General features: G+C 37.8%; 1 protein-coding gene across 1 annotated transcript in view; it reads left to right on the forward strand.

Moving 5' to 3' along the window:
• The first annotated feature begins 4639 nt into the window (after window positions 1-4639).
• The window catches only part of LOC131928359 (balbiani ring protein 3), a 43042-nt gene continuing 19769 nt past the window's right edge, over window positions 4640-27912 (forward strand). Inside the window, exons 1-10 of the mRNA XM_059284367.1 lie at window positions 4640-4692; window positions 6676-7130; window positions 21874-22071; window positions 23463-23616; window positions 24145-24273; window positions 24668-24785; window positions 25536-25680; window positions 26389-26421; window positions 26534-26709; window positions 27576-27767. Of these exons, the coding sequence (XP_059140350.1) occupies window positions 21888-22071; window positions 23463-23616; window positions 24145-24273; window positions 24668-24785; window positions 25536-25680; window positions 26389-26421; window positions 26534-26709; window positions 27576-27767 (1131 nt within the window). The 5' untranslated portion in view covers window positions 4640-4692; window positions 6676-7130; window positions 21874-21887. The remainder of the gene's footprint in view (window positions 4693-6675; window positions 7131-21873; window positions 22072-23462; window positions 23617-24144; window positions 24274-24667; window positions 24786-25535; window positions 25681-26388; window positions 26422-26533; window positions 26710-27575; window positions 27768-27912) is intronic.

The raw sequence follows: 27912 nt of genomic DNA on the forward strand, positions 1-27912 counted from the left end.
GTAAAAATGGAACTGAAAGTATCACGAATAAACATACAGGCCTACAAAGAAGGGAGTTGATAAAACACTTACTAGAAGTAGATTTCTTTTTGCAGAGTTGCCAAAATAAAGCAACAAAGTACAATTAAATTAACTGTAGAAAAATAATTGTCAAGATGTTCATTTAAATATTCTACAACATAAACAATGTCTTCACATTCTCTACATGCTACACAACATTGCATATAAAAACAAAAATGGAAAATTTTAAAATAATTTAATTCTTTGCATTTACTATTTCAAGAAATTCAGGGAGACAACTCTAAACAAAATTTTATTAATTCAAATATTTAAAAAAAACAACGCCTTCAATCCCTCCTTGAAGTCAACTAGAATGGCCAGGGAAAGTAAACCAATTAAAATCACAACAATAGTTTTCCATGATAAAATACACAACTGCTGTCAATAGGGTATAGTCCAATAGTTTATCTATATTAAATAATATAACATCCCCTATCAACACAACACTCGACTCTACCAATTCAAATAAAAAATGAGAGAGCTAGTTATATTAATATTATATTACTGGTAATTATTTTCTTTTAATATTTCTAACCATGATAAAACCATTTTTTTGGGTACTTTTTCACTAAATTTTTAAAAATAATTTATTTTGGTTGAAAAATATGGTTTCTGGCAACCACCATTGGTTATCAGTTTACCATGTCTATTATATATATATTTATTTTTTTTTATTTTTTTTTTTAAATTTTTAAATATTTTTTTTACCATGTCTATTATAATACAAAGATATGAATTATGCCCACAAAAGTGAAACTACATTCGACAATACTGAAAATGAAAAAAATTCTCATCTATATAAATTAGGTATTTAACATAGCTAATACTTTTCTAATTAAATTAAAATAATAATGATACATATCTAAACTCTATAATGTGTTCATTTATACAAGCAGGCATTAAATAATTTTAATAGCCAGGTCAAGTTAAATATACATTTTTCTTCTCATTTTTATATTATTACTGCTGATTTTATTCGTATTTTAAAGAATTTTAAAAACATAAATGTAGGTAGCTACCCTTGGTTATTACAAATTTGAAAATGGGAAGCAACTAACTAATTTTAAGATCCAAACAAAATAAAATAAATAGTTCTGTATTTTTTAACATTGCAATGTTTCCAACCATTATAGGCCATTTTGAAAGTGAAAAACGGTGTTACAATTTAATTTTGTAAAATAATAAGTATATAGGCCTATATATATATATATATATATATATATATATATATATATATATATATATATATATATATATATATATATATATTCCCCCACGCGAATACCAATGGGGAGATTTCTGAGATTTAAAGTAAATTAAATTTTGGAAATAAAAGTGCACCATCTTTATCTATATCTGATGTTTGATGATTTTAAGGAAATGTCTTTAAAGTTAAAGACATCGAGTAGTTTAGGTTGGTGAGCAACTTTAATTATACGTAAGTTACTAGCCTAAGGGGTACTCAATCATAGCATATAGGCTACATAAAAGGAATAACATTTTCAAAATACGCTTTTATTTTGTCCATAAGGCATATACATAAGAAGGTATAACATTTTCAAAATACGTTTTTATTTTGTCCATAAGACATATACATAAGAAAGTATAACATTTTCAAAATACGTTTTTATTTTGTCCATAAGACATATACATAAGAAGGTATTACATTTTCAAAATACGTTTTTATTTTGTCCTTAAGACATATACATAAGACTAAGAGGTTTAACATTTTCAAAGAACGCTTTTATTTTGTTCATAAGACATATAGTCCTACATAAGATTTGTTTAAGTTAAACTTTGATTTTTGTCCACAATATCTTAACATTCAAGGACAGATTTGAGTTTATTTTTAAGATGAGTTCAAATCTCAGCAAACAAGTGGTGTGTCGTCACCAACTCGACCACCCAGCTTCCCACACGCGATGTGTGTGAAACAATTCACCAGACGTGTGTGGCTGTTAGTTCAGCAGGTGAGGGGGTTAAAATGGACTATCGCGTTTTTGTGGGGGTCAAAATTGAACCATGTGACTGGAAAAAAGAAACCCGGATGTTGACTTTGACAGTCGCTCTCTTGTTTTCTGAGGTAATCGGCCCTTGTTTGCTGGGGGTGGCGTGGTCACGATTGTGGGGGTAGGGGTGGGATTTGGGGTGGACTCGGGGGTGTTATGAGGGGTGTAATCAGGCGCCGCTCCGTGTTGTGGGAGTGTAGCGAGATGACAGTGTGGGGGTATTTTGTCGTGACAATAGCACGCCCGAGTTAAACACAAGTGATCTGGGTTCAAACCCCACTCGCTCCAACACACTCAACGATAAATGCTAGACTTCAAAAAATCCTTGCATTGTTTGAACCTAAATACCGTATATATCATAAATAGTGTTTCTTTCAGACGTGACGTTTTTTCTTGTGGGTGTGTGTGTGGGGGGGGGGGGCGGACTAAATTTTCCTTGGAAAGGGGGGGGGGGGGGTTGGGCGGGCACTGGTGAAAGTGTATATGATTTAATTTAAAGTCTGTCTCCTTCGGGCGGGGGTATGGGGGTATAGAGGGTAGACGTGCTTCGTGGGTCGGGGGGGGGGGGTGTTGCCCCCTTGAAGAGATGGAAGAAATTCTGCACATAAATACAAAAAAGTATTTTTCATAAAAACTAAATTTTTAACCATATAAAAGATATAAAAATCTATATTTTGCACAAAGTTTATAAGGCACCGAAACAATCATCACCTACTGAAGAAATCAAATTTCTTTTTGTCATATCTAGATGTAGTAGTAATGACATGATATTTTTTCTTTACATTTTAAAATGTCAGATACAATCAATTAGATATAAGAAAATTAAATCCTAAGTACTAAAAAATATGTTTCACAATTGAATGAAAGTAGTTAGCGTCAAAAAACGTAATTATTTGATTGGCTGTAAAAAATAAGCATGTCAACTTTTTGGCGCCCCCCATTACATATTTCATCCGATGATTTTTCAAAGATATATTGAACATGTTTTCAAGCATCGCGATTCTCTGATTTATAAAAAAAAACAACTATTGAATAGTACAACTGGACTTTTGTTTATCCTTGTGCTGTATCAAAATAAATAAACGAAATAACTATTGCTTTTTAACGTGAATTAATTACTTACAACATAACGATGGTATAAAAAGGCTATTACATTTTCATACTAACAGAATAGGTTTTAACGGTGCATAAAATATCACCTATAAAAAAATCAGAAGGTTTGATTCTCATCCCAACCACAACGTATTTAAACTATTAGTTAATCAGCTGTACCATAGAAAAACGGACCGCCGACAAGAACGTTCACGTGAAGTTGGATGTCGCTAACATTTTTATTGAGGTAATCAATTATATGACAGGGAAACGGCCAATAACATTTATTTTAACATTTAAAAACATCGATAAGACGATAACCCATTCAAGATATTAATTATAAAATTCATTTTGGAAACCTGATAATGAATGGCATTGCCACAAATATCAGACTAACTTGCCATTGGTCAGTGCCAAAAATAGACCACCCTACTATCAGTGTTTCTTCCAGACTTTTTTCTCCGGGGGGGGGAGGGCACTTGAAATTTTCGGGGGGGGGGGGCGGTAGACTTTCTTCGGGAAGGGGGGCGGACACTGTTAAAAGTATATATTTCTATATAAATTATATAAATTTCATTTCGTTCGGGGTGGGGGGGGGGGGGGGGGCGGTAAAAAATTTCGGGGCTTAACCCCCCCCCCCCCCCCCGCAGATAAGCCTGGAAGAAACTCTGCCTACTATTGGTCAGTTCCACAAACATCAGACTACCCTGGCATTGGTCAGTGTCACAAATAGACTACCCTACCATTGGTCAGTGTCACAAATAGACTACCCTACCATTGGTCAGTGTCACAAATAGACTACCCTACCATTGGTCAGTGTCACAAATAGACTACCCTACCATTGGTCAGTGCCACAAATAGACTACCCTACTATTGGTCAGTGTCACAAATAGACTACCCTACCATTGGTCAGTGTCACAAATAGACTACCCTACCATTGGTCAGTGTCACAAATAGACTACCCTACTATTGGTCAGTGTCACAAATAGACTACCCTACCATTGGTCAGTGTCACAAATAGACTACCCTACCATTGGTCAGTGTCACAAATAGACTACCCTACTATTGGTCAATTCCTAAAATAGACTACCCTACTATTGGTCAATTCCTAAAATAGACTACCCTACTATTGGTCAATTCCTAAAATAGACTACCCTACTATTGGTCAGTTCCACAAACATCAGACTACCCTGGCATTGGTCATTGACAAAGCCGGACTGGAATTTGCCCGACCCTAATGCAACAAAATCTCATGCACTAGACCCGGCTCACTGACGTCAAACGCAAACTCGTGCGCAGCACCCTCGCGCATTACACCACTGATCCAACTCCAACAACTAACTCAATAACACATGGATCACTTGTGAATTTTGATCCTTCTTTAATTGTCAATAGAAACGGCGTAGGTATACAGGTGATGACGTCGCGAGCACGGGGACCGGTCCACCCCAGCTTCCCATATAAGAGCAGTACCTTGTACAAACAGACAGGTAACCGTGTCGATGTGTGTGGAGGACAGACGTCCCATCAGGTAAGATTTGAGGGAAAAAATATATACACATTGGATTGTAAAATTGTTACTTGTGTGCGAGTTGTGAGCTTTCGTTGTGAGGAAATTAGTTAGGTTTTAGGTTTGGTGGTAAGGATGTTAGGTTTTAGGTTTGGTGGTAAGGATGTTAGGTTTTAGGTTTGGTGGTAAGGATGTTAGGTTTTAGGTTTGGTGGTAAGGATGTTAGGTTTTAGGTTTGGTGGTAAGGTTGTTAGGTTTTAGGTTTGGTGGTAAGGATGTTAGGTTTTAGGTTTGATGGTAAGGATGTTAGGTTTTAGGTTTGATGGTAAGGATGTTAGGTTTTAGGTTTGGTGTGAGGAAATTAGGTTTTTGGTTTGATGGTAAGGATGTTAGGTTTTAGGTTTGGTGGTAAGGATGTTAGGTTTTAGGTTTGGCGGTAAGGATGTTAGGTTTTAGGTTTGGTGTGAGGATATTAGGTTTTAGGTTTGGTGTTACGAAATTAGGTTTTAGGTTTGGTGGTAAGGATGTTAGGTTTTAGGTTTGGTGGTAAGGATGTTAGGTTTTAGGTTTGGTGGTAAGGATGTTAGGTTTTAGGTTTGGTGGTAAGGATGTTAGGTTTTAGGTTTGGTGGTAAGGATGTTAGGTTTTAGGTTCGGTGGTAAGGATGTTAGGTTTTAGGTTTGGTGTGAGGAAATTAGGTTTTTGGTTTGATGGTAAGGATGTTAGGTTTTAGGTTTGGTGGTAAGGATGTTAGGTTTTAGGTTTGGCGGTAAGGATGTTAGGTTTTAGGTTTGGTGTGAGGATATTAGGTTTTAGGTTTGGTGTTACGAAATTAGGTTTTAGGTTTGGTGGTAAGGATGTTAGGTTTTAGGTTTGGTGGTAAGGATGTTAGGTTTTAGGTTTGGTGGTAAGGATGTTAGGTTTTAGGTTTGGTGGTAAGGATGTTAGGTTTTAGGTTTGGTGGTAAGGATGTTAGGTTTTAGGTTCGGTGGTAAGGATGTTAGGTTTTAGGTTTGTTGGTAAGGATGTTAGGTTTTAGGTTTGGTGGTAAGGATGTTAGGTTTTAGGTTTGTTGGTAAGGATGTTAGGTTTTAGGTTTGGTGGTAAGGATGTTAGGTTTTAGGTTTGGTGGTAAGGATGTTAGGTTTTAGGTTTGGTGGTAAGGATGTTAGGTTTTAGGTTTGGTGGTAAGGATGTTAGGTTTTAGGTTTGGTGGTAAGGATGTTAGGTTTTAGGTTTGGTGGTAAGGATGTTAGGTTTTAGGTTTGTTGGTAAGGATGTTAGGTTTTAGGTTTGGTGGTAAGGATGTTAGATTTTAGGTGAGGAAATTAGGTTTTAGGTTTTGTGTTGGAAATTAAGATTTAGGTTTGGTGTGAGAAATTAGTTAGGTTTTAGGTTTGGTGGTGATGATATTAGGTTTTATGTTTGGTAGTAAGGATGTTAAGTTATAGGTTTGGTGGTAAGGATGTTAGGTTTTAGGTTTGGTGTGAGGAAATTAGTTAGGTTTTAGGTCTGGTGGTAAGGATGTTAGATTTTTAGGTTTGGTGGTAAGGATGATAGGTTTTAGGGTGAGGAAATTTGGATTTAGGTTTGGTGTGAGGAAATTAGGTTTTAGGTTTTTTAGTTTGGATGAAATTAGATTTTAGGTTAGGTATTGAAGAAATTAGTATGGTTTTATTGTAGTCTACCTTAACTCGATAAAGTCACAAAGGTTTCAATGAGAATAATGAAGAACGTGCTCAATGATAATTCTATAAAGTGTAAACATTCATTAAAGACATAATACATTACATTTTTTTCCGTTAAAGTTTGTATGAATTGTAGACCTACATGTCTGTCTGCTATTATTTATTCTTTTCACTGACTTACATAACACAGTAATTAATTTAATTAATTGATATATTTTTAAAAATTTGAAATTAATCTTTTAGAAGCTCAATTAACCTTTCACAACACTTTGTAGAAAATTTTTTTTAAAACCGTTACATATCTTATTATTTTCAGAAACTTTAAAGAAGGCAAACAAAGCAAGAAGATACACGAATAAAAAACAAAAACAAATTCACAAGACACCGTGGTTAAAATAATAATAAATACACACTAAATTATCTTCAACGTAATATAAAAAAAAAACATCTTCAAAAGAGAATCGTGTTTCTGTACCAAAGAACAAAAAAAAAAAAAATCAGCTAGAAGATTTCAACAGAAAAAAATAAATATTCGCGTCTCCTCTAGCTCAGGCTATTGACTGCCCAGCTTTCAGATAAGCAGGAAGAAATTACTCAACCCCCAACGCTAACCAAAACAGCAAAGCCTCTGTTTTAAAAAACGGTATGTGCCGAGTGAAATCTCTGGAAGCCCTGAGCAAATTGTAACTCCCGACCTAGCTCAAACCGGCCGGACACGTTTGTTGCCTTCAGACTTTCGGAACAGGAAGCGACGTCATCAGAGCCAACAAGGTACGTCCAGGTTGTCTTACTTGTGTCTCGTGTGTTCTGGCGATGGTCGTGAGTATTTTAGCACATGTTCTATTTATAGATTTGACGCATGCGTTGCCGGGGGTGTGGTGCGTGTGTTGTTGGTATTTAGTTTGATCAGGGTCATCATGTTGTAGTTTTTACATGGAACCGTGCATGATTAGTTAGTTGTTACAATATCAATTACAACTGTAGCATTTAAATTCCGATATGTGAAACAGCGAATTGCATCAGTGTTACAATGTGAAATACGCTATAAGTATGCTATTATCATTTAACATGTATAAAAATTATATATATATATATATATATATATATATATATATATATATATATATATATATATATATATATATATATATATATATATATATATATATATATACATATATATATATATATATATATATATATATACATATATATATATAAGCATATATATACGCTTGTATTATATTTTATATATGTATATATATTTATATGAATATATGTATATAAATGCTTATACATAATATGTATATACATATAACATAAAATAAATTTTATATATTGATATTATATTTATACGTATATGTTATAAAGCTTAAGTCTCTTATTTTACCCGAGTAACGTTCGTACTTCGGTTTCCAAACTTTCTATCAGTGCATCTCACTTAACCAAGAAATCTTAGCACCTACTTAACAACTCTAGTAATGAAGGTCTATGCATTCATTTCTATCCAAATGTTATACTTATTAACATAATGTATCGAGATTTTCAATGAGCGAACCATACTTGGTAAAACAATTTTAAAAGCAAAAAAAAAATTAAAACATACGATGATGGAACCGTCCATATATTTAAACATATTTTGAGTAATTATAGACAAAACGGTATCATGGCATATTAGTCAATGTAAATTTATAACCCCATTTTAAATTTCTTTTGATTGTAAATTTCTTTTGGATTTTCCTTTATTTCCTCTCATTGGCAGGCACTGTCGTAGTTAGGAAGATACTGCTTAAAGTTGTGTTGACAAAAAAAAATCTTGTGTTTGAGGGTCGTTCAAGTCTGGCTATATCGTTAGAGGAACAGCCCTACCGTGTTGTCTTTGGGGGTAGCATCAGCAAATTTTTTTCTCTGAGTTCTGACCGGCCCATGGGTCATGGAGTACTAACCTCTCGGGTCAGCGGGGTTGACGGGTAATCTTGCACTACCTGGGTGGGGTAGTGGATGGGTCAACCGCCATGTTTGGGTTAGGGCATGGGTCAGTCTTGTATGGGTCATCGGACGGGTCACTCGTCCCTTATGGGTCAGCCACGTCTTTGGTCACAACCATTTGTGTCTGATCAACACGACTGCTTGTCTTACAGTGACAAAAAGGTCATTCTCTAGTTCACTGTGATGTTCGTTAGGTCATTGTGATGATCGTCAGGTCACTGTGAAGACTGTTAGGTCACTTTTAGGCCAAGAACTTGTACAAGTCGGGCCCATTTTCACATCGGTCTCCATCATAACAAACATAGGACCATCACGTGAGCAAATGTATGTTGGCCCACACCTCGGTCACGTTGACCTGGCTCAAAAAGATCTCCAAAAACCGATGACGAATGTCTGTCTGAGTATTTTAACAGACGACGACTCACATTTACAGTCTTATATTCTCGCATGGGGGAGGGGGAGAAAAGGAGGGATGATGAGTTGATCTCACCTTTTACAAATATTGTCGCTCTCCAAAAAATACAGGTGAACATTTGCTCAAATGAGTTTTCCCAACGGCTTTATTTAATTAGCAATCATTAGCATGAAAATACGAAGTTAATTACTATGGGTAACGAACGAAGCGTCAAAAAAAGGATAAAAATCATCACTTTTCTTCTATAAAAAAAAAAACCCTTGTAACGTATGATTAAAGCATATTATGCGTGAATCTGCGCGACAAACCAATTTTTGTGTTCATCTCTTGATTCTATATTTAACGTCCAATCAGTGCGTCAAACCAATTTTTTGTATTCATTTCTTGATTCTATATTTATCGTCCAATCAACGTGTGGTATGGCCTGACACTGATAATATATGCGAAGGTGGACATAAACGTGAAGCTAGTGTTTGGCGAACTCAAGTTGAATCATTTTAATTAATTAAAAAAAAATATAATCAGAATTTGATATTTTATTTGGTGCGTATAAACTAGTTGTCATGACGTACACAGAGGCGTAGCGACCCTTCCCGGCGCCCGGGGCGAACTTCCAATTTGGCGCCCCCCCCCCCTTTATATATATATATATATATATATATATATATATATATATATATATATATATATATATATATATATATATATATATACATATATATATATATATATATATATATATATATATATATATATATATATGTATATATATATATGTATCTGCACTATATGTATCTGCACTATACATATATATATATATATATATATATATATATATATATATATATATATATATATATATATATATATATATATACATATATATATATATATATATATATATATATATATATATATATATATATATATATATATATATATATATATATATATATATATATATATATATATATATATATATATGTATGTGTGTGTATAATCGTGTATGTGTGTGTAAGCGTGTGTGTGTGTGTGTGTGTTAGTCTCTTTTACTGTATGGCTCGCAGCTAGATTACAGACAACGGAGAATGAAATAAGAGCATGGGAAAAGTGGTGGTTAGGGCACCATATAAGAAAGACAGTAAATAACATCACTAAGCAGGTGCTGATGTTTATTCCACGAGAAAGAGGAAGAGAAGGTGACAAAAAATGTCTGAAAAAAATCGTTTGAACTAGAGAATGGGGATGTTCGATTATTAGGGTTCTTTCTTTATAAAAATTAAGTGAGTTGACGAAGTGTTGCCTACGTCCTACGCCTATGCTCCTTAGCAAATCAAAACAAAAAAAAGAAAGAAAATCAAACGAACTTAGAGCAGTGGTTCTTAACTTGGGTTCGATCGATCGAATCCAAGTGTTCGGTATGTAAGTCTCAGAGCTTCGGCGGATGTCAAGACACACACCCGACTCATATGATTCGATTATTAGGGTTCTTTCTTTATAAAAATTAAGTGAGTTGACGAAGTGTTGCCTACGTCCTACGCCTATGCTCCTTAGCAAATCAAAACAAAAAAAAGAAAGAAAATCAAACGAACTTAGAGCAGTGGTTCTTAACTTGGGTTCGATCGATCGAATCCAAGTGTTCGGTATGTAAGTCTCAGAGCTTCGGCGGATGTCAAGACACACACCCGACTCATATGATTCACGATAAGATTTTGTCAATGTGGACGTTAAAACTATTAAGAACAGAGTTTCTTCCAGACATCTCTTCGGGGGGGGGGGGGGGGGGGGGGCAAAGCCCCCCCCCCCCGAAATTTTTTTACCGCCCCCCCCCCGAACGAAATGAAATTTATATAATCTATATAGAAAATATATACTTTTAACAGTGTCCGCCCCCCCGAAGAAAGTCTACCACCCCCCCCCCGAAAATTTCAAGTGCCCCCCCCCCCCCCCCCCCCCAGAGAAAAAAGTCTGGAAGAAATACTGATTAAGAAGAATTCAGTGAAGGCGCATATGAAACTGGTAGGGTTCGGTACCTCCAAAAGGTTAAGAACCACAGCTTTAGAGTGTAGTTTGTATAAGATGCAAGCTTATTTGGTCTACGTTTGGATGTGTCTTTAGAACAATTTCAATAATAGTGTATTATAGTTTTAAATTATCAGTTAGGTTGAACAAAGTGACAAAGCATCACCTGTCGTCGTGTTGCTTACATCGTTTAGTAGGTCTAGTGGCCTTAACTATATGAAAATTGCAGTATTAGGACTTGTAATGAAACAAGCAATAAAAATGATCTACTCTGTACAATATACTTATGTTTTTAGCTCTTAAAATTTCGGCAAGAATATCGTCTTCTGCCCACCCGCTCCGAACGTATGCTATTTTACTGATCGTCGCGTCATTACTTAATAACACTGGCTAGTGAAATTGTACATGGCGCCTTACTACAATGGTTTCTTTTCTAAGTGTGAAAAGAGTTATCTACTTACCAATTCAGTACAAATACTTTGCGATTTTTTTTCGCGAAAAAAGAGCCCCCCCCCCCCATGCACATCTCCCAACCATATTGGACACAGTTTGTAGAGCGGGTTTTAATGTAACCAACTTTCTAACTTTTTTAAAAAATGTTACACAATCGTACAATGCACTTTAGCACAGTTAATTTCTTAAAGAAGTGCTAAAGGTTGTTTACTCAAAATCCAGTGTAGTTTTGCAATTTTAGTAAACCTAAAAGCGCCCCCCCCCCCCCTGCAACATCTTGATAAGTCACTAACGTATTTTGCGGTTAAACAATCGTACAATACATTTTAATACAATTGATTGTTTTGATAAGTGGTAACGCTGATTGATCCACCAATCTAGTGTAAATTCTTCCGATTTTAGTCTCGAAAAAAGCGCCCCCCCCCCCCCCGCCAACACATAATCTAGGAAAAGCTGGAAAGCGGTTTTGCCGCTCTCTGCTTCTTAAGATTATATGTTTTACAGTTAATAATCAAGGTAGAAAACAGTTAAATGAGTATGTAAAGGCTCTTAGCCATTACATTGCTTAACTTAAACTGTTTATAATTCAAAACTGCAGCATAAAACCAGCTTTAAAAAAAATTTTCCACCCCTTTTGGCGCCCCCCTAGGGTCGGCGCCCGGGGCGGCCGCCCCCCCCTTCCGCCCCCCCCCCTAGCTACGCCTCTGGACGTACACCGTTTGGCGGTAAATCCCCCACCCTCAGGTAAAATTGCTAACCTTGCTCTCACCATAGACCAAATTTAACTCTAACCTCTCCCTATTTCGAGCTGTAAACTTCAGAAGTCGGCACACAAACCATTCGATACTGTGTTGTTATGATGCCGTCTTCCTTAGGGCCTTTTTTTATATGATGGGTGATTCAAGATTTTATTGAAATCCTGAAATGATTCGGCAGAGTTTGAACTAATTCATATTTTGCCAAAACATTCTACAGAATATATATTTCCAAACAGGAAATCATCAAAGGCTTGTACAGGCTTACTCCTCCCAGAATTTTTTTTAAGTCTTACTCTTACCTCGCAATAATCCTAAGATTACCTTACAGTTAGGACTAAGTTTATAAGCACTAGGTTCGGGTCGATTTTGAATCAATGATGGGATAGAGGCGTAGCAACCCTTCCCGGCGGCCGGGGACAAACTTTCAATTTGGCGCCCACCTCGGGAACAACCTTTCAATTTTCGATTTGCACCCCCCTCAAACTTTCAATTTGCACCCCCCCTTCAAACTTTCAATTTTCACCCCCTCCCCCTATAGTTTTTATATTTATAGTGCAAAAATGCAGCTAAAATGTAATTTTAGTTTGTTTTTACAACCCATTTTGGCGCCCCCTGAGGTCGGCGCCCGGGCAAATATGAACCCCTCCCTGCCCCTCCCTCGCTACGCCTTTGTAATGGGGTGGGAGTAATGTTTTGTGGGGGGAGGGCGTGAGTGTAATATACAGCGGGTGTTGACATGACGTCATTTACCTTGGTGATAATGTCCTGAGAAAGAAATGAATGAACGAGGGAGGGGGAGGGGAGGGGGGGGGGTGATGTCATCCCATCCCCTTTCATTCCAAACTTGTGAAACATTCCTCTTACAATAAACGCAGATGTCGGTCATATGGTGCAATAGTTGAAATGTTTGAATATTTTATTTTAATGAAATTTTTGAATATTTTATATTAATGTATTCCCTTTGATAAGCAGGCACGGTATGTAAATAATTTCTTTAATAACATTATACATACTGGATCATTGCTAGGGTTAAGCATAAATGGGTAAACTTTTTCTAAATACCTAACTACAGTAACAAAACACATTGTTTATTTTATGTTTCGTAATAACCCTTGAAGTGCCCGATTTATTTACATTTCTTTGCCAACCGGAAACGGATACCGTGAGTGCTAAACAGTTACGGCGGCCATTTTTAAGGTCCGCAGCGAATTTGTGTCTCTGTCAACAGATAGCCCCTGGCCTGTGTAAAACATGTCTGTAGACACAAGCGCTGTGTCAATGCTAGTCCAGTCAACGTCTCACCTGTACCTGGGGAATTAAAGAAAAATCTATTTAAACCTCAGCATCCACCATACTCTGTTGATTCGGTAATCGTGACGACTTTAAACACTGGGGGAAAAAAAAAGTTTAGCCTTGAGTTCACGCTCGTGCTAAAAATAGAAACTTTTAAACATATTTGACCAAACAAAAAAGATATGACGTCATATTAGCTTAAGGAGCGGGGCGGGATGGGGTGTTCGGGGAATGCTTTGTGTAATTAATTAGGTGTAAATAGTCGCACATAGTTATACAGGTTATTTTTTGTGTGTATTTACTATAGCTTCAACTCTGGTTTGAAAAAATGTTCAATGAAAAGGTTCTAAAATTAATGCACGCATACTCTTGGTGTCACAATAGTTGAAATAGGATAGGGGTGCACCCCCCCCCCTCAAGATTTCGATTTGCACCCCCTCAAGATTTCGATGTGCACCCCCCCCCTCAAACTTTCGATTTGCACCCCCTCTCAAGATTTTGATTTGCACCCCCCCCCCCCTCATACTTTCGATTTGCACCCCCTCTCAAGATTTTGATTTGTACCCCCCCCCTCAAACTTACGATTTCCACCCACCTCAACCTTTCAATTTATTTTTCCAACCCATTTTGGCGCCCCCTAAGGTCGGCGCCCGGGGACATATGCCCCCCCCTCGCTACGCTACTGCGTGTGTGTATGGAGGGTAAAATCTATATACTGTTGGTGCTGAGTTAGTTTTGGGTTGGTGAACTACAACTCCGAGCCGCAACCATATTTTGAATGTAGCGTTTTATTTCGACTAATGGAGGCGAGCGAGTTGACGAGATTCCTTCCATAATGTTGTTGTCATGGAATAAAAACGTGTTTTTTTAGATTTAGACCGTAAAAAAAAATAAAAAATAAAAACTTAAGCCTAAAATTAATTTAGAAATTTTATATTCTTAGAATAAATGTTATAAAAGTTGCAAATCCAGAGAACTTGAAAATAATTTGTTGAGTTTAAGGCTACATTTCTATTTATTTTCATCAAGCCTAAGTTATAACCGGATGTTTCACTTTCGTAAGACAAATATTGATTGGCTGTACAGTAACTTAGTGATCGATAACTATTTGTTTACAAAACTTTGCAGATCAAGTTTTTAAATCACAATGCAAATTTAAAACCCCATGACCTAGTTTTCTATTTTTAGCTTACAATGTGTACAATAAAATCTATGGCAGCCTATCCAATAGCAGGATGCCATGTTTATGTCGCCATTACACGTGAAAACCAAATTGTTTTTGCTTTTTTTAAAATTTTTATTTAGTTACCGAAATACATCCAATCTTTAGTAAAGTCCGAAAAAAAACAGACAGGCAGGATTTTATAACCATATTAATTGTAAATACGCTGTGCATGATTTTTTAATGAATTTATACACCTCTCAAATACCTTTGAGACTTTTCTCGCTGGTGTCCATTTTAAAACGCTTTTTTCTGAATTTATTACATCTTTTAAATACTGGTTGAATTAAATGTAATGTTTATTGAACAAAAACTTTCATTTAGATAGGATTCAATTTCAAATGTAATTTTTTAGTCTAGTTATGATTCATCGCTACACATGTTGTGGTTTGGCGAAGATTTTATGAGCATTTGCTATTTATAAACTACGCATGCGGATCCCTCTTCATAAAAATGGGGTCTGTTGACCCCTAGTTTGGATACCTAAACCAAGTCGCAGTCATGACTAGCTAATCATAACTTGAATTAACACTTCACTGTACTCAATCAATCGTTACCGAATCACCAAAACTCTACTTCACCTAGCGTAGCGCCTTATCGGTGTCAGCCTAATGATAATTTATTTACATTTAAGTTGAATTCGGCAAGTTTATTAAATTATTTTTTGATTAATTAATTTTTAGAAATTAAAAATAAAATATGATAACATTGGGGAACAGTCTTTTGTTAAAAAAAAAATTGAATTTTAGAAAAGTTTTACTTCATTAGAGTTTAAAAAAAATAAAAAATAAAATGAACTTTCTAAAATCTATAAAAAGATGGAGGTCCCGTGACTGAGCGAGGTGCGGGCAGAAATGCTAGTTAGTGTAAAGTAAACACATGTGTAGGTACACGCCGTGTGTAGGTAGCTACACGAGTGCACACAGGAACTCCCATTAAACAAACTCGCCATCTCGTCAGCCTCGTTTGTTGCGGAGTTTTCTGACGACTCGCTCGGTGACTGGCGGTAATTGGACCGTAACGAATCTCCAATGACATCGATACCACAGACAAAGTTCGATATGATCAAGACAAAAAAACCTCTGATAATGAAGACAACCAAGATTGTCTGCTAAAAACAGCAGACTTTCTGCACACAAAAAAAATTGCGCTTTAAAAAATAAGGTTTGAAACCGAGTTTCAACCGACATTTTGCATTTTCAACATACTTTTTTATAAACCTTAATAGAAAAAAAATCATCAAAATATTTTATGTCGATCTTGCTTCGTTTTTTTTTAAAGAAAGAAATATCTATTTTAAAAACCAAAATATAATTTTTAAAATTGCGATTTGGAGAGGCTGTAATTGTAAGAGTCTGACTTTTTGTGCTAATGTGTGACGATCAGGGGCGTAGCGAGGGGGGGGGCGGGGGGTGCGGACCGCACCGGGTGACACCATTTAGGGGGGTGACACCAAGGCAAAAAATAGCAAAATATATAGAGAAAAACTCGAGGGGGGGGGTGCAAATCGAAAACTCGAGGGGGGGGGGGGTGCAAATCGAAAGTTTGAAAGGTTGTCCTTGGGAAGGGTGTCTATGCCTCTGGGGGGGTGACACCATTAAGTGCCGCACCGGGTGACACCCGACCTCGCTACGCCACTGGTGACGATCAGGGTAGGGGGATCAATGTTCCTTCTAAGCTGCGGGGTTGCTTGGCCGCGCAGTAGTTTTGAACATAACGCGCAATACCTTCAACCGACATCTGAAAAAATATTTTCTGTAACTAATTTGTTAATTTTAAAGTTTCTATTTTCAAACTAAAATTTAAAAACTAACATCACATATTTATAAAATTCCAAATCCACCAAAAAGCGTCACGACTTGAGACAGCCCAATCCTATCCTCCATTTATCGTCACCCCTATTCCCCCGCCGTGCAAATAGCCAACAGAGCTCCTCCTTCAAAAGGATCGCCACAGCATTCCGCCTCACCTCCAACTATTGTACAACGTTCGCTGTGACGTCACCACGGTCCGATTTTGTTGACATTTCGTCCATGCCCTTTAAGTCCGCAGTGAATACAGTAATACGCGCACAGTCAAGATAGTATTGCGCACAAACACACACGGTCAATACTGTATTGCGCACAAACACACACGGTCAATACAGTATTGCGCACCAACACACACGGTCAATACAGTATTGCGCACCAACACACACGGTCAATACAGTATTGCGCACCAACACACACAGTCTATACATTATATTGAAAATATATAGGACTATTCAACCATAGTCTGCCACCCCCATCTACCGGAGAAAAATATCTGAAAGAAACCCTATTGTGCCAGTCGTTCTATTCGTTAAATACTAATATTTAATACAACAATTTTATAAAAATTTAATCTAGTTTCATGGTTGTTGAATTTGTAACCATCTGACAATCAAGACATTTGTATGGCTAAGTACCAGTTCTCAACAGGAAAGATAATTAGTAAATAAATTAGTAGATTTCAACTTAGTCATCGAACTTTAGTAAGAAAAATCATTTATTATCATAAAAGTACTCACTAATACCGCTTTTATTATAAAAATTGGATTTTAAAAAAAGTTTTTTTGCTTCCCGCGCGATGATCCGTCCGCGACAGTTATTTAAAGCCTTGACCTTGACCCGGCAATGAGTGCGACCCTCATTAAAATACCGCGGTCTGGGCTGGTGGACGCCGTGGCTGCACGCGCTTCACATGCACGTGTCAACAGCGGTTGCCATGGCAACAGAAAATTTGTTTGTATAAACACCGGCTGTTTTGCACGGAGCTGTGATTGTCAAGTCAAGATTGGAAAATGTCACTTTTAACCCTCACTCCCCCATCCCTCAGCCTCCTCTCCTACGGAAATAACTTACCCGAAGGTCTGTGTTGATGCTCATCGAAGTGTGTACCCCAATCCCACATACACAAAAATTTCCTAATACGATGTTAGTGGAGTTGTAACCTATTTTATCCTAAACTCCACACCATCTCTGTGTAGCAGTAGTGTGTAGGCCTACCCCCATCCCACACATTTTTCCTAAACTCCCAACACCATCTCAGTGGGGAGTAGTGTGTAGGCCTACCCCCATCCCACACATTTCTTCTAAACTCCTAACACCATCTCTGTGGGGAGTAGTGTGTAGGCCTACCCCCTTCCCACACATTTCTCCTAAACTCCTAACACCATCTCTGTGGGGAGTAGTGTGTAGGCCTACCCCCATCCCACACATTTTTCCTAAACTCCTAACACCATCTCTGTGTAGCAGTAGTGTGTAGGCCTACCCCCATCCCACACATTTTTTTTTTAAACTCCCAACACCATCTCAGTGAAGCAATAGTGTGCTGTTGTTCCCGTCTAACGAAACATTTGTCTTGTCATTAAGCTGCTCCGCCCATACAGTTTCATCACCACAACCTTTGACCTTTCGACAGCAACCCCGGCGCATTTGTGAGAGCCGCAAGAAAAATTATTTGCACTGGCCCATATTTTTAACACGTTCTTATTTGTGTAGACTTACCTAAGCCAACATAGGGTATAAGACAAAGCTGGTCGAAAAAAGGTAAATAATTACACAGTTGAAGAACAACAGTCATCACACTGGTGGGTAGAGTGAGTAGAGTTGTCGTAAAAATTCTCAAAATTCGGTACTGATAGTTTTGTATCTAAAGTCGTTGGTGTTTGGATAAGTTTAAATGAACACGGGAAAGTGGTTATATATTATACGCGAAGAGGTGTAGCGTCGCTAGGGCGGGTGTCACCCGGCGCGGTAGCTAAGTGTGTCACCTCCAACTCTTGAACCATATTTGCATTTCCGGTTAGGTGTCACCCCCTTCCTTTGTTATTTTATTATTCTATTTTTTTTTTGGCAGTGCTTTTTACAATTTTTCGAATCGGTGTCACCGCCGAAATGGGGTCATCCGGTGCGGTCCACACCCCTTGTCATGTGACTGTACTGGTGCCAAAGGATGAGCAGGTGGTCTAGTAGACTACATTTATAGCTGTAAGAACGTGGACAGGTGGTTCTAGACTGCCAGAGCATGGCAAGTGGTTGTGTCATTAGAACTGCTAGAAAGGAAACGAGTGACTCAATAATCTATTACGGTGATATAAATAGTCACACGGCGTGGCCTAAGTAGTAGAGCGCTAAACGGCTAACCTGAAAGTCCCCAGTTCGAATCCGGGTCCAAGTCAGTAGAAAGTCCATGAGTCCACCCAGTTCTTGTGACGGTACCTAACTCATAATAGGGAAATTAAAGGCGGCTGGGCAAAGTGCTAACCACACCTTACCTTCATATGCCGAAGTCAAGAAACATATGAACTCTACTTCATCTTCCAAATGGATAGCTCGGTCTAAATATCATTCTTTACTTTACACAACCTGACCATTGATACCCCTACACAAGTAGCCCCCACTACCCGTAGCCCCAACTACCCGTAGCCTCCAACAAGTTCAACCCGACCCTCGGGAAATATTTTGGACCCACCACAATATTGGGTCACCTTGACCCGGCTATTGTTACCCCCCCCCCCCCCCTCCTTCATATTTAGTTTGCCACATTCGTGTCACAAAACCCAAGTCAATTGAAAACCGAAAGTACAAAAGCTTCAGGAGATTTCTCTAATTCGTGGGTCTGAAAGGTGTTGTGTAAGATTGGATGTGTATGAAAGGTGTTATGTAATGAAGGATGTATATGAAAGGTGTTATGTAAGGAAGGATGTATATGAAAGGTGTTATGTAAGGAAGGATGTATATGAAACGTGTTATGTAAGGAAGGATGAGTGTGAAATGTGTTATGTAAAAATGGATATGTGTCAGAGGTGTTTTGTAAGGATGGATGTAACACATACGTCTGTAAGAAAATTACGTGAATGAAACATGTGCAGCGAGGTTTCAATACAAATTTATAATGGAAGCGTCACACTTTGTGGGCTTATATTTTAAAAAAAAATGTCTATTCATTCTACAAGCTTTGCTTCATAGTAGTGGATTATTATAGATCTAATAAAATTATTTATTTTCTTCTTTTCAATACATTGTTATATTAAAGTGTTGTTTTTTAAAAGTTTTTAATAAATTTTTTAATGAATTTTACAAATTCATTTTTTTCCAATTATGAAATATACTTTTTGATGGGCCATAACTTCAGTTAAGGTAATACTATATCACATGTAAAGACAATGTAAGTAAGGCAATGCAATACATTTGCAGTTGCCATTTTGTGTTTGTTATGTCAAGCATTCAAATAATAATAAAATAAATTTTAAAAACTTCAATGACACACGTCCACTTTTTAATTGATTGATGAAGTTAAATTTCATGAACAAAAATCTTAAAATGCCAAAGAAAATAGCTAACGGTAATAATAGATACTAGCTCTGCTCCCTCTTGGCTGTGCTGTTGCGCAGCCGCGCAGTAATTTTCAACTGCCGCGCAGTCATTTTGTAAAATACATATATATCTCTGTATAAGACTTTTAGAACACCGCGCAAACAAAAATACACGTTGCACGCGAACTTTTTCCCCTTAAAGGAACATTGGATACTAGGATAGGTCACTAACCCCGCCCTCCGTCCGGGGGGTAGGTCACTATCTCCGCCTACTGCCCGGGGGGTAGGTCACCAGCCCCGCCCTCTCAGAGTTTCTTCCAGGCATTTTACCGCCCTCCGAACGAAATGAAATTTATATAATTTATATAGAAAATATATACTTTTAACAGTGTCCTAAGAAAAATTTCAAGAAAATTTCAAGTGCCCCCCCCCCGGAGAAAAAAGTCTGGAAGAAACACTGCGCCCTCTACCCGGGGGTAGGTCACCAGCCCCGCCCTCTACCCGGGGGGTAGGTCACCAGCCCCGCCCTCTGCCAGGGGTGCATCCCCTCCCCAAACCTCTTGTTTTGAGTGAACGCTTGTCACGTGGTCCACAATGTCAGGAATGTGCAGTCACGTGACCAATCAGCAAACATCTCCCCCCACCCCATCAGATCAAATACACTCTAGCGACCGCAAGCTAAAATAAATTGCGGGTGTATGGGAGCCTTGTCGTGCATTAATTAAAATAAACACAAGAGTAAAGGGTGTGTTTCTGTGGGGGGGGGGGGGGGGGAGAAGCACACAACCGTGTGTCCGGAAGTGAAGCATTTATTTATAAAACATCAACCGACTTTTGTAGTGAAATAATTACCCGATTAACATTTCAAGACAGGTAACTCAAACATTACGATCTAATACACGGATGGCGTCCCTTTGTAGGGGTCAATGTAAATTTTATGTATTCGGTGTTGCAACTTTCAAAGGGGGGTACCGGAACTTGTGTGATGGGTGTCTGCATCCCATCCAATCAAATAGTCGCCTCAATTATGTGGTGATACAGACCACATCATCAGTCACGTGGACCTCTTGTGAAGTATAAAGACACAACCACACCTCTACATCGTAATTGGTCTTTGGCGATTCCTCCAAGTTGGGCCCAAGACATTCCGGCAGTTTATACTTCACTCATAAGAAATCTTTTCCAAGTTTGTATTGGCCTACCTACTTTCATCTTTCCGTGGATGATTTGAATCTAATGCCGGTGTGACAATTGTGTTTGTTGGTTTGCGTAAGGTGTACCTCATCCATTGCCATTTGCGCTTTTGTATTTCTTTACCAATAAGGTTTTGTCCAGTTTTTCCTCATAGTTTGGCGTTGGGAATTTTCAAGGAAGACACGTATTAACGTGCACCGCAGGCATCAGTAAAGGAAAGTCTGAAGCTGATTGTTATTAATTTGTTAACTACTAAACGTGATAGAACCGTATAGGAAACCGATTTCAAATTGCTGTTAAATTGCCCTTAAGCGTAGACAGTGATCTTTTTTTAATTAAAAAAAAATAATGTTACTTCAGCATCAAAAAACATGTACGATTTCATCAAACTATTGAACAAATATTTTCCAGATTATTAAACTTTTAAAGATTTACTAGATTTTAAAGATAAATCTAATTTTAATGCTTTATTATTATGACTAAAAGATGAGACAATTTTAATAATATTAAAATTCTAAATACCTTGTGTTTTGCATAGTTTATTTTGCAATCATTGAATATCTCTTATATTTTGAACAATTTTGGCACTATCGTTGTGTAATATGAGTAGCACCTCTTAGACATTTGAATACTAATAGTATAATGGGAAGTAAATATAGCTTGTATAGACTAACCCTACATTTAAAAATTATATATATATATATATATATATATATATATATATATATATATATATATATATATATATATATATGTATGTGTGTGTATATAAGATAAATAAATTTAAATATGAACTATATTTTAATGAGCCTCGTTTTTCTTTCCCCCAGGTGTCGCCACGAGAATGAGATTATTATGTCACCTAACGGTGCTGTGTGCCCTTATATGGCACTGTGAGGCGGGGGTCCAGGCCCACGACCCCCAGGATCTGCAGACGGCTTTCAATTTATTTAACTGGTTAAAGGGACTGGTCGGTAGCGGCACTGACCAGAGCACTAGCAGTGTCATCAAGTACAACGATAATTTAGGTGAGTACACATACTGGTATTGGAATTTTTTTTTTTTTTACAAAATTTGATAGTGTGCATACATTCACGTGACACGAATACTTTATGTAAATTTGTTGGTAATTTCATTACATGTCAATGCAGTTTAAAATGACATAGTTTGATAATTTGTATAATTTCAGTAAAAAAATGTCCAATAAAATTATGTTACTTGTATTCGACCACATAATGTCTTATTACAGTGACGAAATGTCCACCAAACGTGATGTTATTGTTAAAAGACCACATATGTTACTTGTATTTGACTACATAATGTATTTTCCAGTGACGAAATGTCCACCAAACGTGATGTTACTTGTATTTGACTAGCTACTATGTTATTCCAGTGACGAAATGTCCACCAAACGTGATGTTACTTGTATTTGACTGTATTATTCAAGTGACGAAACGTCCACCAAACGTGATGTTACTTGTATTTGACTATGTTATTCCAGTAACGAAATGTCCACCAAACGTGATGTTACTTGTATTTGACTGTATTATTCAAGTGACGAAATGTCCACCAAACGTGATGTTACTTGTATTTGACTATATTATTCCAGTGACGAAATGTCCACCAAACGTGATGTTACTTGTATTTGACTATGTTATTCCAGTAACGAAATGTCCACCAAAAGTGATGTTACTTGTATTTGACTATGTTATTCCAGTGACGAAATGTCCACCAAACGTGATGTTACTTGTATTTGACTATGTTATTCCAGTGACGAAATGTCCCCCAAACGTGATGTTACTTGTATTTGACTATGTTATTCCAGTGACGAAATGTCCACCAAACGTGATGTTACTTGTATTTGACTATATTATTCCAGTGACGAAATGTCCACCAAACGTGATGTTACTTGTATTTGACTATGTTATTCCAGTGACGAAATGTCCACCAAACGTGATGTTACTTGTATTTGACTATATTATTCCAGTGACGAAATGTCCACCCAACGTGATGTTACTTGTATTTGACAATATTATTCCAGTGACGAAATGTCCCCCAAACGTGATGTTACTTGTATTTGACTATATTATTACAGTGACGAAATGTCCACCAAAAGTGATGTTACTTGTATTTGACTATGTTATTCCAGTGACGAAATGTCCACCCAACGTGATGTTACTTGTATTTGACTATATTATTCCAGTGACGAATTGTCCACCCAACGTGATGTTACTTGTATTTGACTATATTATTCCAGTGACGAAATGTCCACCAAACGTGATGTTACTTGTATTTGACTATATTATTCCAGTGACGAAATGTCAACCAAACGTGATGTTACTTGTATTTGACTATATTATTCCAGTGACGAAATGTCCACCAAACGTGATGTTACTTGTATTTGACTATATTATTCCAGTGACGAAATGTCCACCAAACGTGATGTTTGTACTGGACGGCTCAGACAGCGTGTCACCCATCGGGTTCCAGCACGCCAAGACGGCCCTTATACGGGAGATCAGGGCCGTGACCAAAGCTTTCGCTGACACGCACGTCGGCGTCATCATGTTCAGGTGAGGTCATTGTCATCATGTTCAGGTGAGGTCATTAGAGGTGTAATTATGTTCAGGTGAGGTCATTTCAGGTGTCATCATGTTCAGGTGAGGTCATTACAGGTGGCATCATGTTCAGGTGAGGTCATTACAGGTGTCATGATATTTAGTAGATGTCATTCATATTGTTTAGCTGAGTTTAGTTTAGTATAAGTGTTATACTGGTGATTACTCTATAGTTACTCTATAGGCGTCATACTGTTCAAGTGAGTACATTAGAAGTGTCATATTATTTAGATTCGTACGCTAGAAGTGACATATTGTTTAGGTAAATTCACTAGAGGTGTCATATTGTTTAGGTAAGTACGCTAGAAGTGTCATATTGTTTAGGTACGTACGCTAGAAGTATCATAATGTGTAGGTACGTACGCTAGAAATGTCATATTGTTTAGGTAAGTACACTATACGCGTCAAGCTGTTGACAGTTTGTTTGAATCGTGTCAAGCTGTTCACATTTTGAATCGTTGCCCATTTGTCTCCATGTTCCAGCGACGTGACGGAAGAGATTCCCATCAAGCCGCGAACAGCCCAGGAGATAGAGCTGCTCGTCAAGCAGGTGGACGAACTCAAACAGCCCAGGAGGAAGACAGCCATCCCGACAGCTTTACGTAGAGCTAGGTGGGTCTTGGTGTCAATGGGAAGCTGGCATGTGTTTGGGGGTGGGGGGGGGGGAGTTTTAAACTAAACGACGAATGTACAGCCTTGGTTTTATGTTTTCGTACATTAGAATACTTTATGTGTACAATTATTTTATTTTCTGCACCAAAAAGTCACATGCATGTATAGAAAATTAATTAGCTACCGGAATAGGGCTCCCTTGGGTTTAGAACTGTAGTCTATTCATCAGCTTTTCTGTTTTTCGTAAAGTAACACGATTGACGTCTAGTAATGTCTCTATGTTTCTATATTTGCCACCTCTATGTAACTTTATTAACGCCCAGAAAGGCTACATGCGTATATCATGTGTGGGTAGATTCGCCAGATTTTTAAAACAGTACTGCTATCCCAACAGGCAAAACCTCCTCGACTACTCCGCGATCGAAGCCCGCGCCTACAACGGTGAGAGAAGCGGGAACATCATCGTCTTGTTGTCTGACGGTAACCCTGACAACCAGAGGGCCACCATACAGGTGCGTTGCTAACTGTCTTTCCTTTTTTGTATTGATAGATGAATAGATCGTATGTCTGCGCAACGTGTCCAGTGTTTCTTTCAGGTATCTCTTTTGGGGGGAGAGGGTGGTGCCTCCTCCCTCATGATGCACGGAAAATTTAGTCCGCCCCCCCCTCCTGCCCCCAATAAAAAATTATAATGTAAATTAGACTGTGGACCGCCCCGGAATATTTATTCCGCCCCCCCCCACCCCCCTTGGTAAAAATTCAATTGTAAATTTAACTGTGGACCGCTAATTTTCGGGTATACGAAAATAGCAAATCGCAGGCCTACTTTAGGAGTAGGAATTGAGAACACTTATGCGTAGATTTTGGAACCATAAAAGTAAACATAAACACTAAATCACAATCAGGGCGTCCTCCGGCGCTCCGGACCTTCTCGTGAGCACTATGGCGCCTACGTTCGTTTTAATCAGTGCGTTATTTTTTATTTTATTTTTTTCGTGTAGGTTATTGTTTGTGTTTTCTTTTGTGTTTGTGTGATGAATTTTTTTTTTTGCGTTTGCATTGTGTTTTTCTTTGCGTTTTCTTTTGTGTTTGTGTTTAGTTTTGTTCTGTTTCATAGTTGGTACATTTAAAAAGATTAACCGTGGCGGAACACGGGTATGCAGCTCGTACTTTATAAAGTTGCCAACTCTTGTTTGTAAAACTTTGTATTCTTTCCCACACTGCGGACATGTTCATATATAAAACATAAACTTTGTCCACAGGAAGCTAAAATCGCAAAAGATCGAGAAATTCTTATAATCAGCTTATCGCTGGAGGACGCTCTGTTGGAGCTACTGAAAGACATTTCACACATCGTACAGGAGTACAGAACGGCCATCGACTGGTCTTCACTTGTGGCCTGTCCAGGTGAGTGGTCTATCTAGATTAGTGGTCTGTCTAGATTAGTGGTCTGTCCAGGTGAGTGGTCTGTCTAGATTAGTGGCTTGTCTAGGTTAGTGGCTTGTCTAGGTGAGTGGTATGTCTAGTGGCTTGTCTAGGTGAGTGGTCTGTCTAGATTAGTGGCTTGTCTAGGTGAGTGGCCTGTCTAGGTGAGTGGTCTGTCTAGGTTAGTGGTCTGTCTAGATTAGTGGCTTGTCCAGGTGAGTGGTCTGTCTAGAGTCTAGATTAGTGGCTTGTCTAAGTTAATATTCTGTTTAAGTAGGTAGGCCCCGAATAAAAAAAAAACAACAACCTCTTTTAGTTTTAATACTAGAGAGAGCAAACAATTTTTTTCTCTACAGCTTTTTAAAGGTACATACGCAAATGTGTTTCCATTTAAAAAAATTGTTGGAAAAAAAAATTGAAAACTTAATCCCATCGTAGGATTTCCACCATTCATAAAATATTGTATTATATTTTAAGCCCAATAAACAATGAATTCATAACCTACCATTTTTTGGGGTACTCAGCTAAACATTTTAAGTGCATATCATTAAACTAATTAATTATAAATTTTCATAATTTGGGTCCGTTAAAATGACTAAATTTTGGGGAATTTGGGGGCATTAATATATAATAAAACTAGTGTTTTTAACAGACTCACAACTTAAAATCTATATATTCATCCTTCCCCAGCTACGATACTGCCGCCAGTCCCGAAAAATTCAAGTAAGTAAAATTTAAACTTTAAAGGAACGGTGTTCTTTTTAGACGAAGCCATTTTAATCACAACATCACAGATGTTCCCAAGTTCTCTAATCTGTACTCCCCGTGTCCCCAGCATGTCGTGATGTACTGTTTGTGGTGGACGGGTCCGACAGCGTCCTGAGACGTAAGGAAACCGTACGTCAGTACCTGGCATACACGGCTATGCGCTACCGTTACGTCAACAACGCTATTGGGGTCAACATTTATGGGACAGATCCCAATGTTCAGCCAGGGGACACCAGAATAAGGGTCAGTTATACTAAAAGAATTATATTATTTACATAATATAATAATTAATTATGTTTTAAATAAATAATTGCTCACTCTTTCTGTCTATGGTAAAAAACATAAGAATCGACGTTTCTCCCCCTTTTTTTTTACCAACTTTGCATCTAGTGTATTTCGACGACAATGCAATTGTCTATCATTTTTCACATATTTTGGCGCAGTTTAATTAATTTTAAAGTATCATGAGATTATTCTATGTAAAGTTTTTAGAAAGGGGAAATTAAGGCAATCGATGGCGGTGATCTGCGCCCATAGTACTTTGGGGGGTCGTCCATAAATGACGTCACACTCGTAGGGGGGAGGGGGGGGGGGTCAGTAATTTTGTAACAGTGTATGATGAGGGGGAGGGGGGTTCAGATCCTGCGACGTCACACGTTTGCATTATAAAAAAGCAATGTTAGAAAACAAGTTTTAGACGTTATTTCGCGTTTTAGAAAACTATTTTATAGGAATTGATTAACATACTCGATTTTGACAAAGTTCAGACAAGATTTTGGGAAAATATTGATGGTTTGAGAAAAATTCAACTGCAATTTTGAGGGGGGGGGTTGTAGACTGAGGTGTGACGTCATTTTAGGGGGGGGGGGGGTCTGGCTTTTTGTGACGATGTGTGACGGAGGGGAGAGGTAAAAATCGTCCAAAAAAAGCGTGACGTCATTTATGGATGACCCCTAGATCAATCTTGACGGTCATCAGTTTAGACCGAATTAGCGAATCACTTCCCTTAGTTTACAACATGAAACCGAAAGGCAAAGATTTGATTACGAATAGCAACGTTGATAACCAATAACCAACGATAACATTTGTTTGATAACTTTTTGTTGCAGCTGATGGAAGACAAATATCTCCTGGCTGAGAAAATTCGCATGACCTTGAAGTTCCCACGGACGGGAGGAACCGGTACCGACCTGGCGGTGATACAGTCCGTGGGGATGCTGGATGACGACATCAGGGACAGGCCGTCCTCGTTGGTTCTCATCACAGACGGGCCCCCTTTTGATGCTGATGCAACAAGACAGGTGAGAATTGGACCGTAGAGGTATTAAGCTTTGGTAGGTTTTATTTACGTTTAAGTAGGATAGGTAAGATTTTTTACCTTTAAGTAGGACAGGTAAGGTTTTTACCTTTAAGTAGGATAGGTATGGTTTTTTACCTTTAAGTAGG

The sequence above is a fragment of the Physella acuta genome, unplaced genomic scaffold (genome assembly GCF_028476545.2).
Source record: "Physella acuta isolate Inbredline_101_S28 unplaced genomic scaffold, ASM2847654v3 ptg001490l, whole genome shotgun sequence".
Lineage (NCBI taxonomy): Eukaryota > Metazoa > Mollusca > Gastropoda > Physidae > Physella > Physella acuta.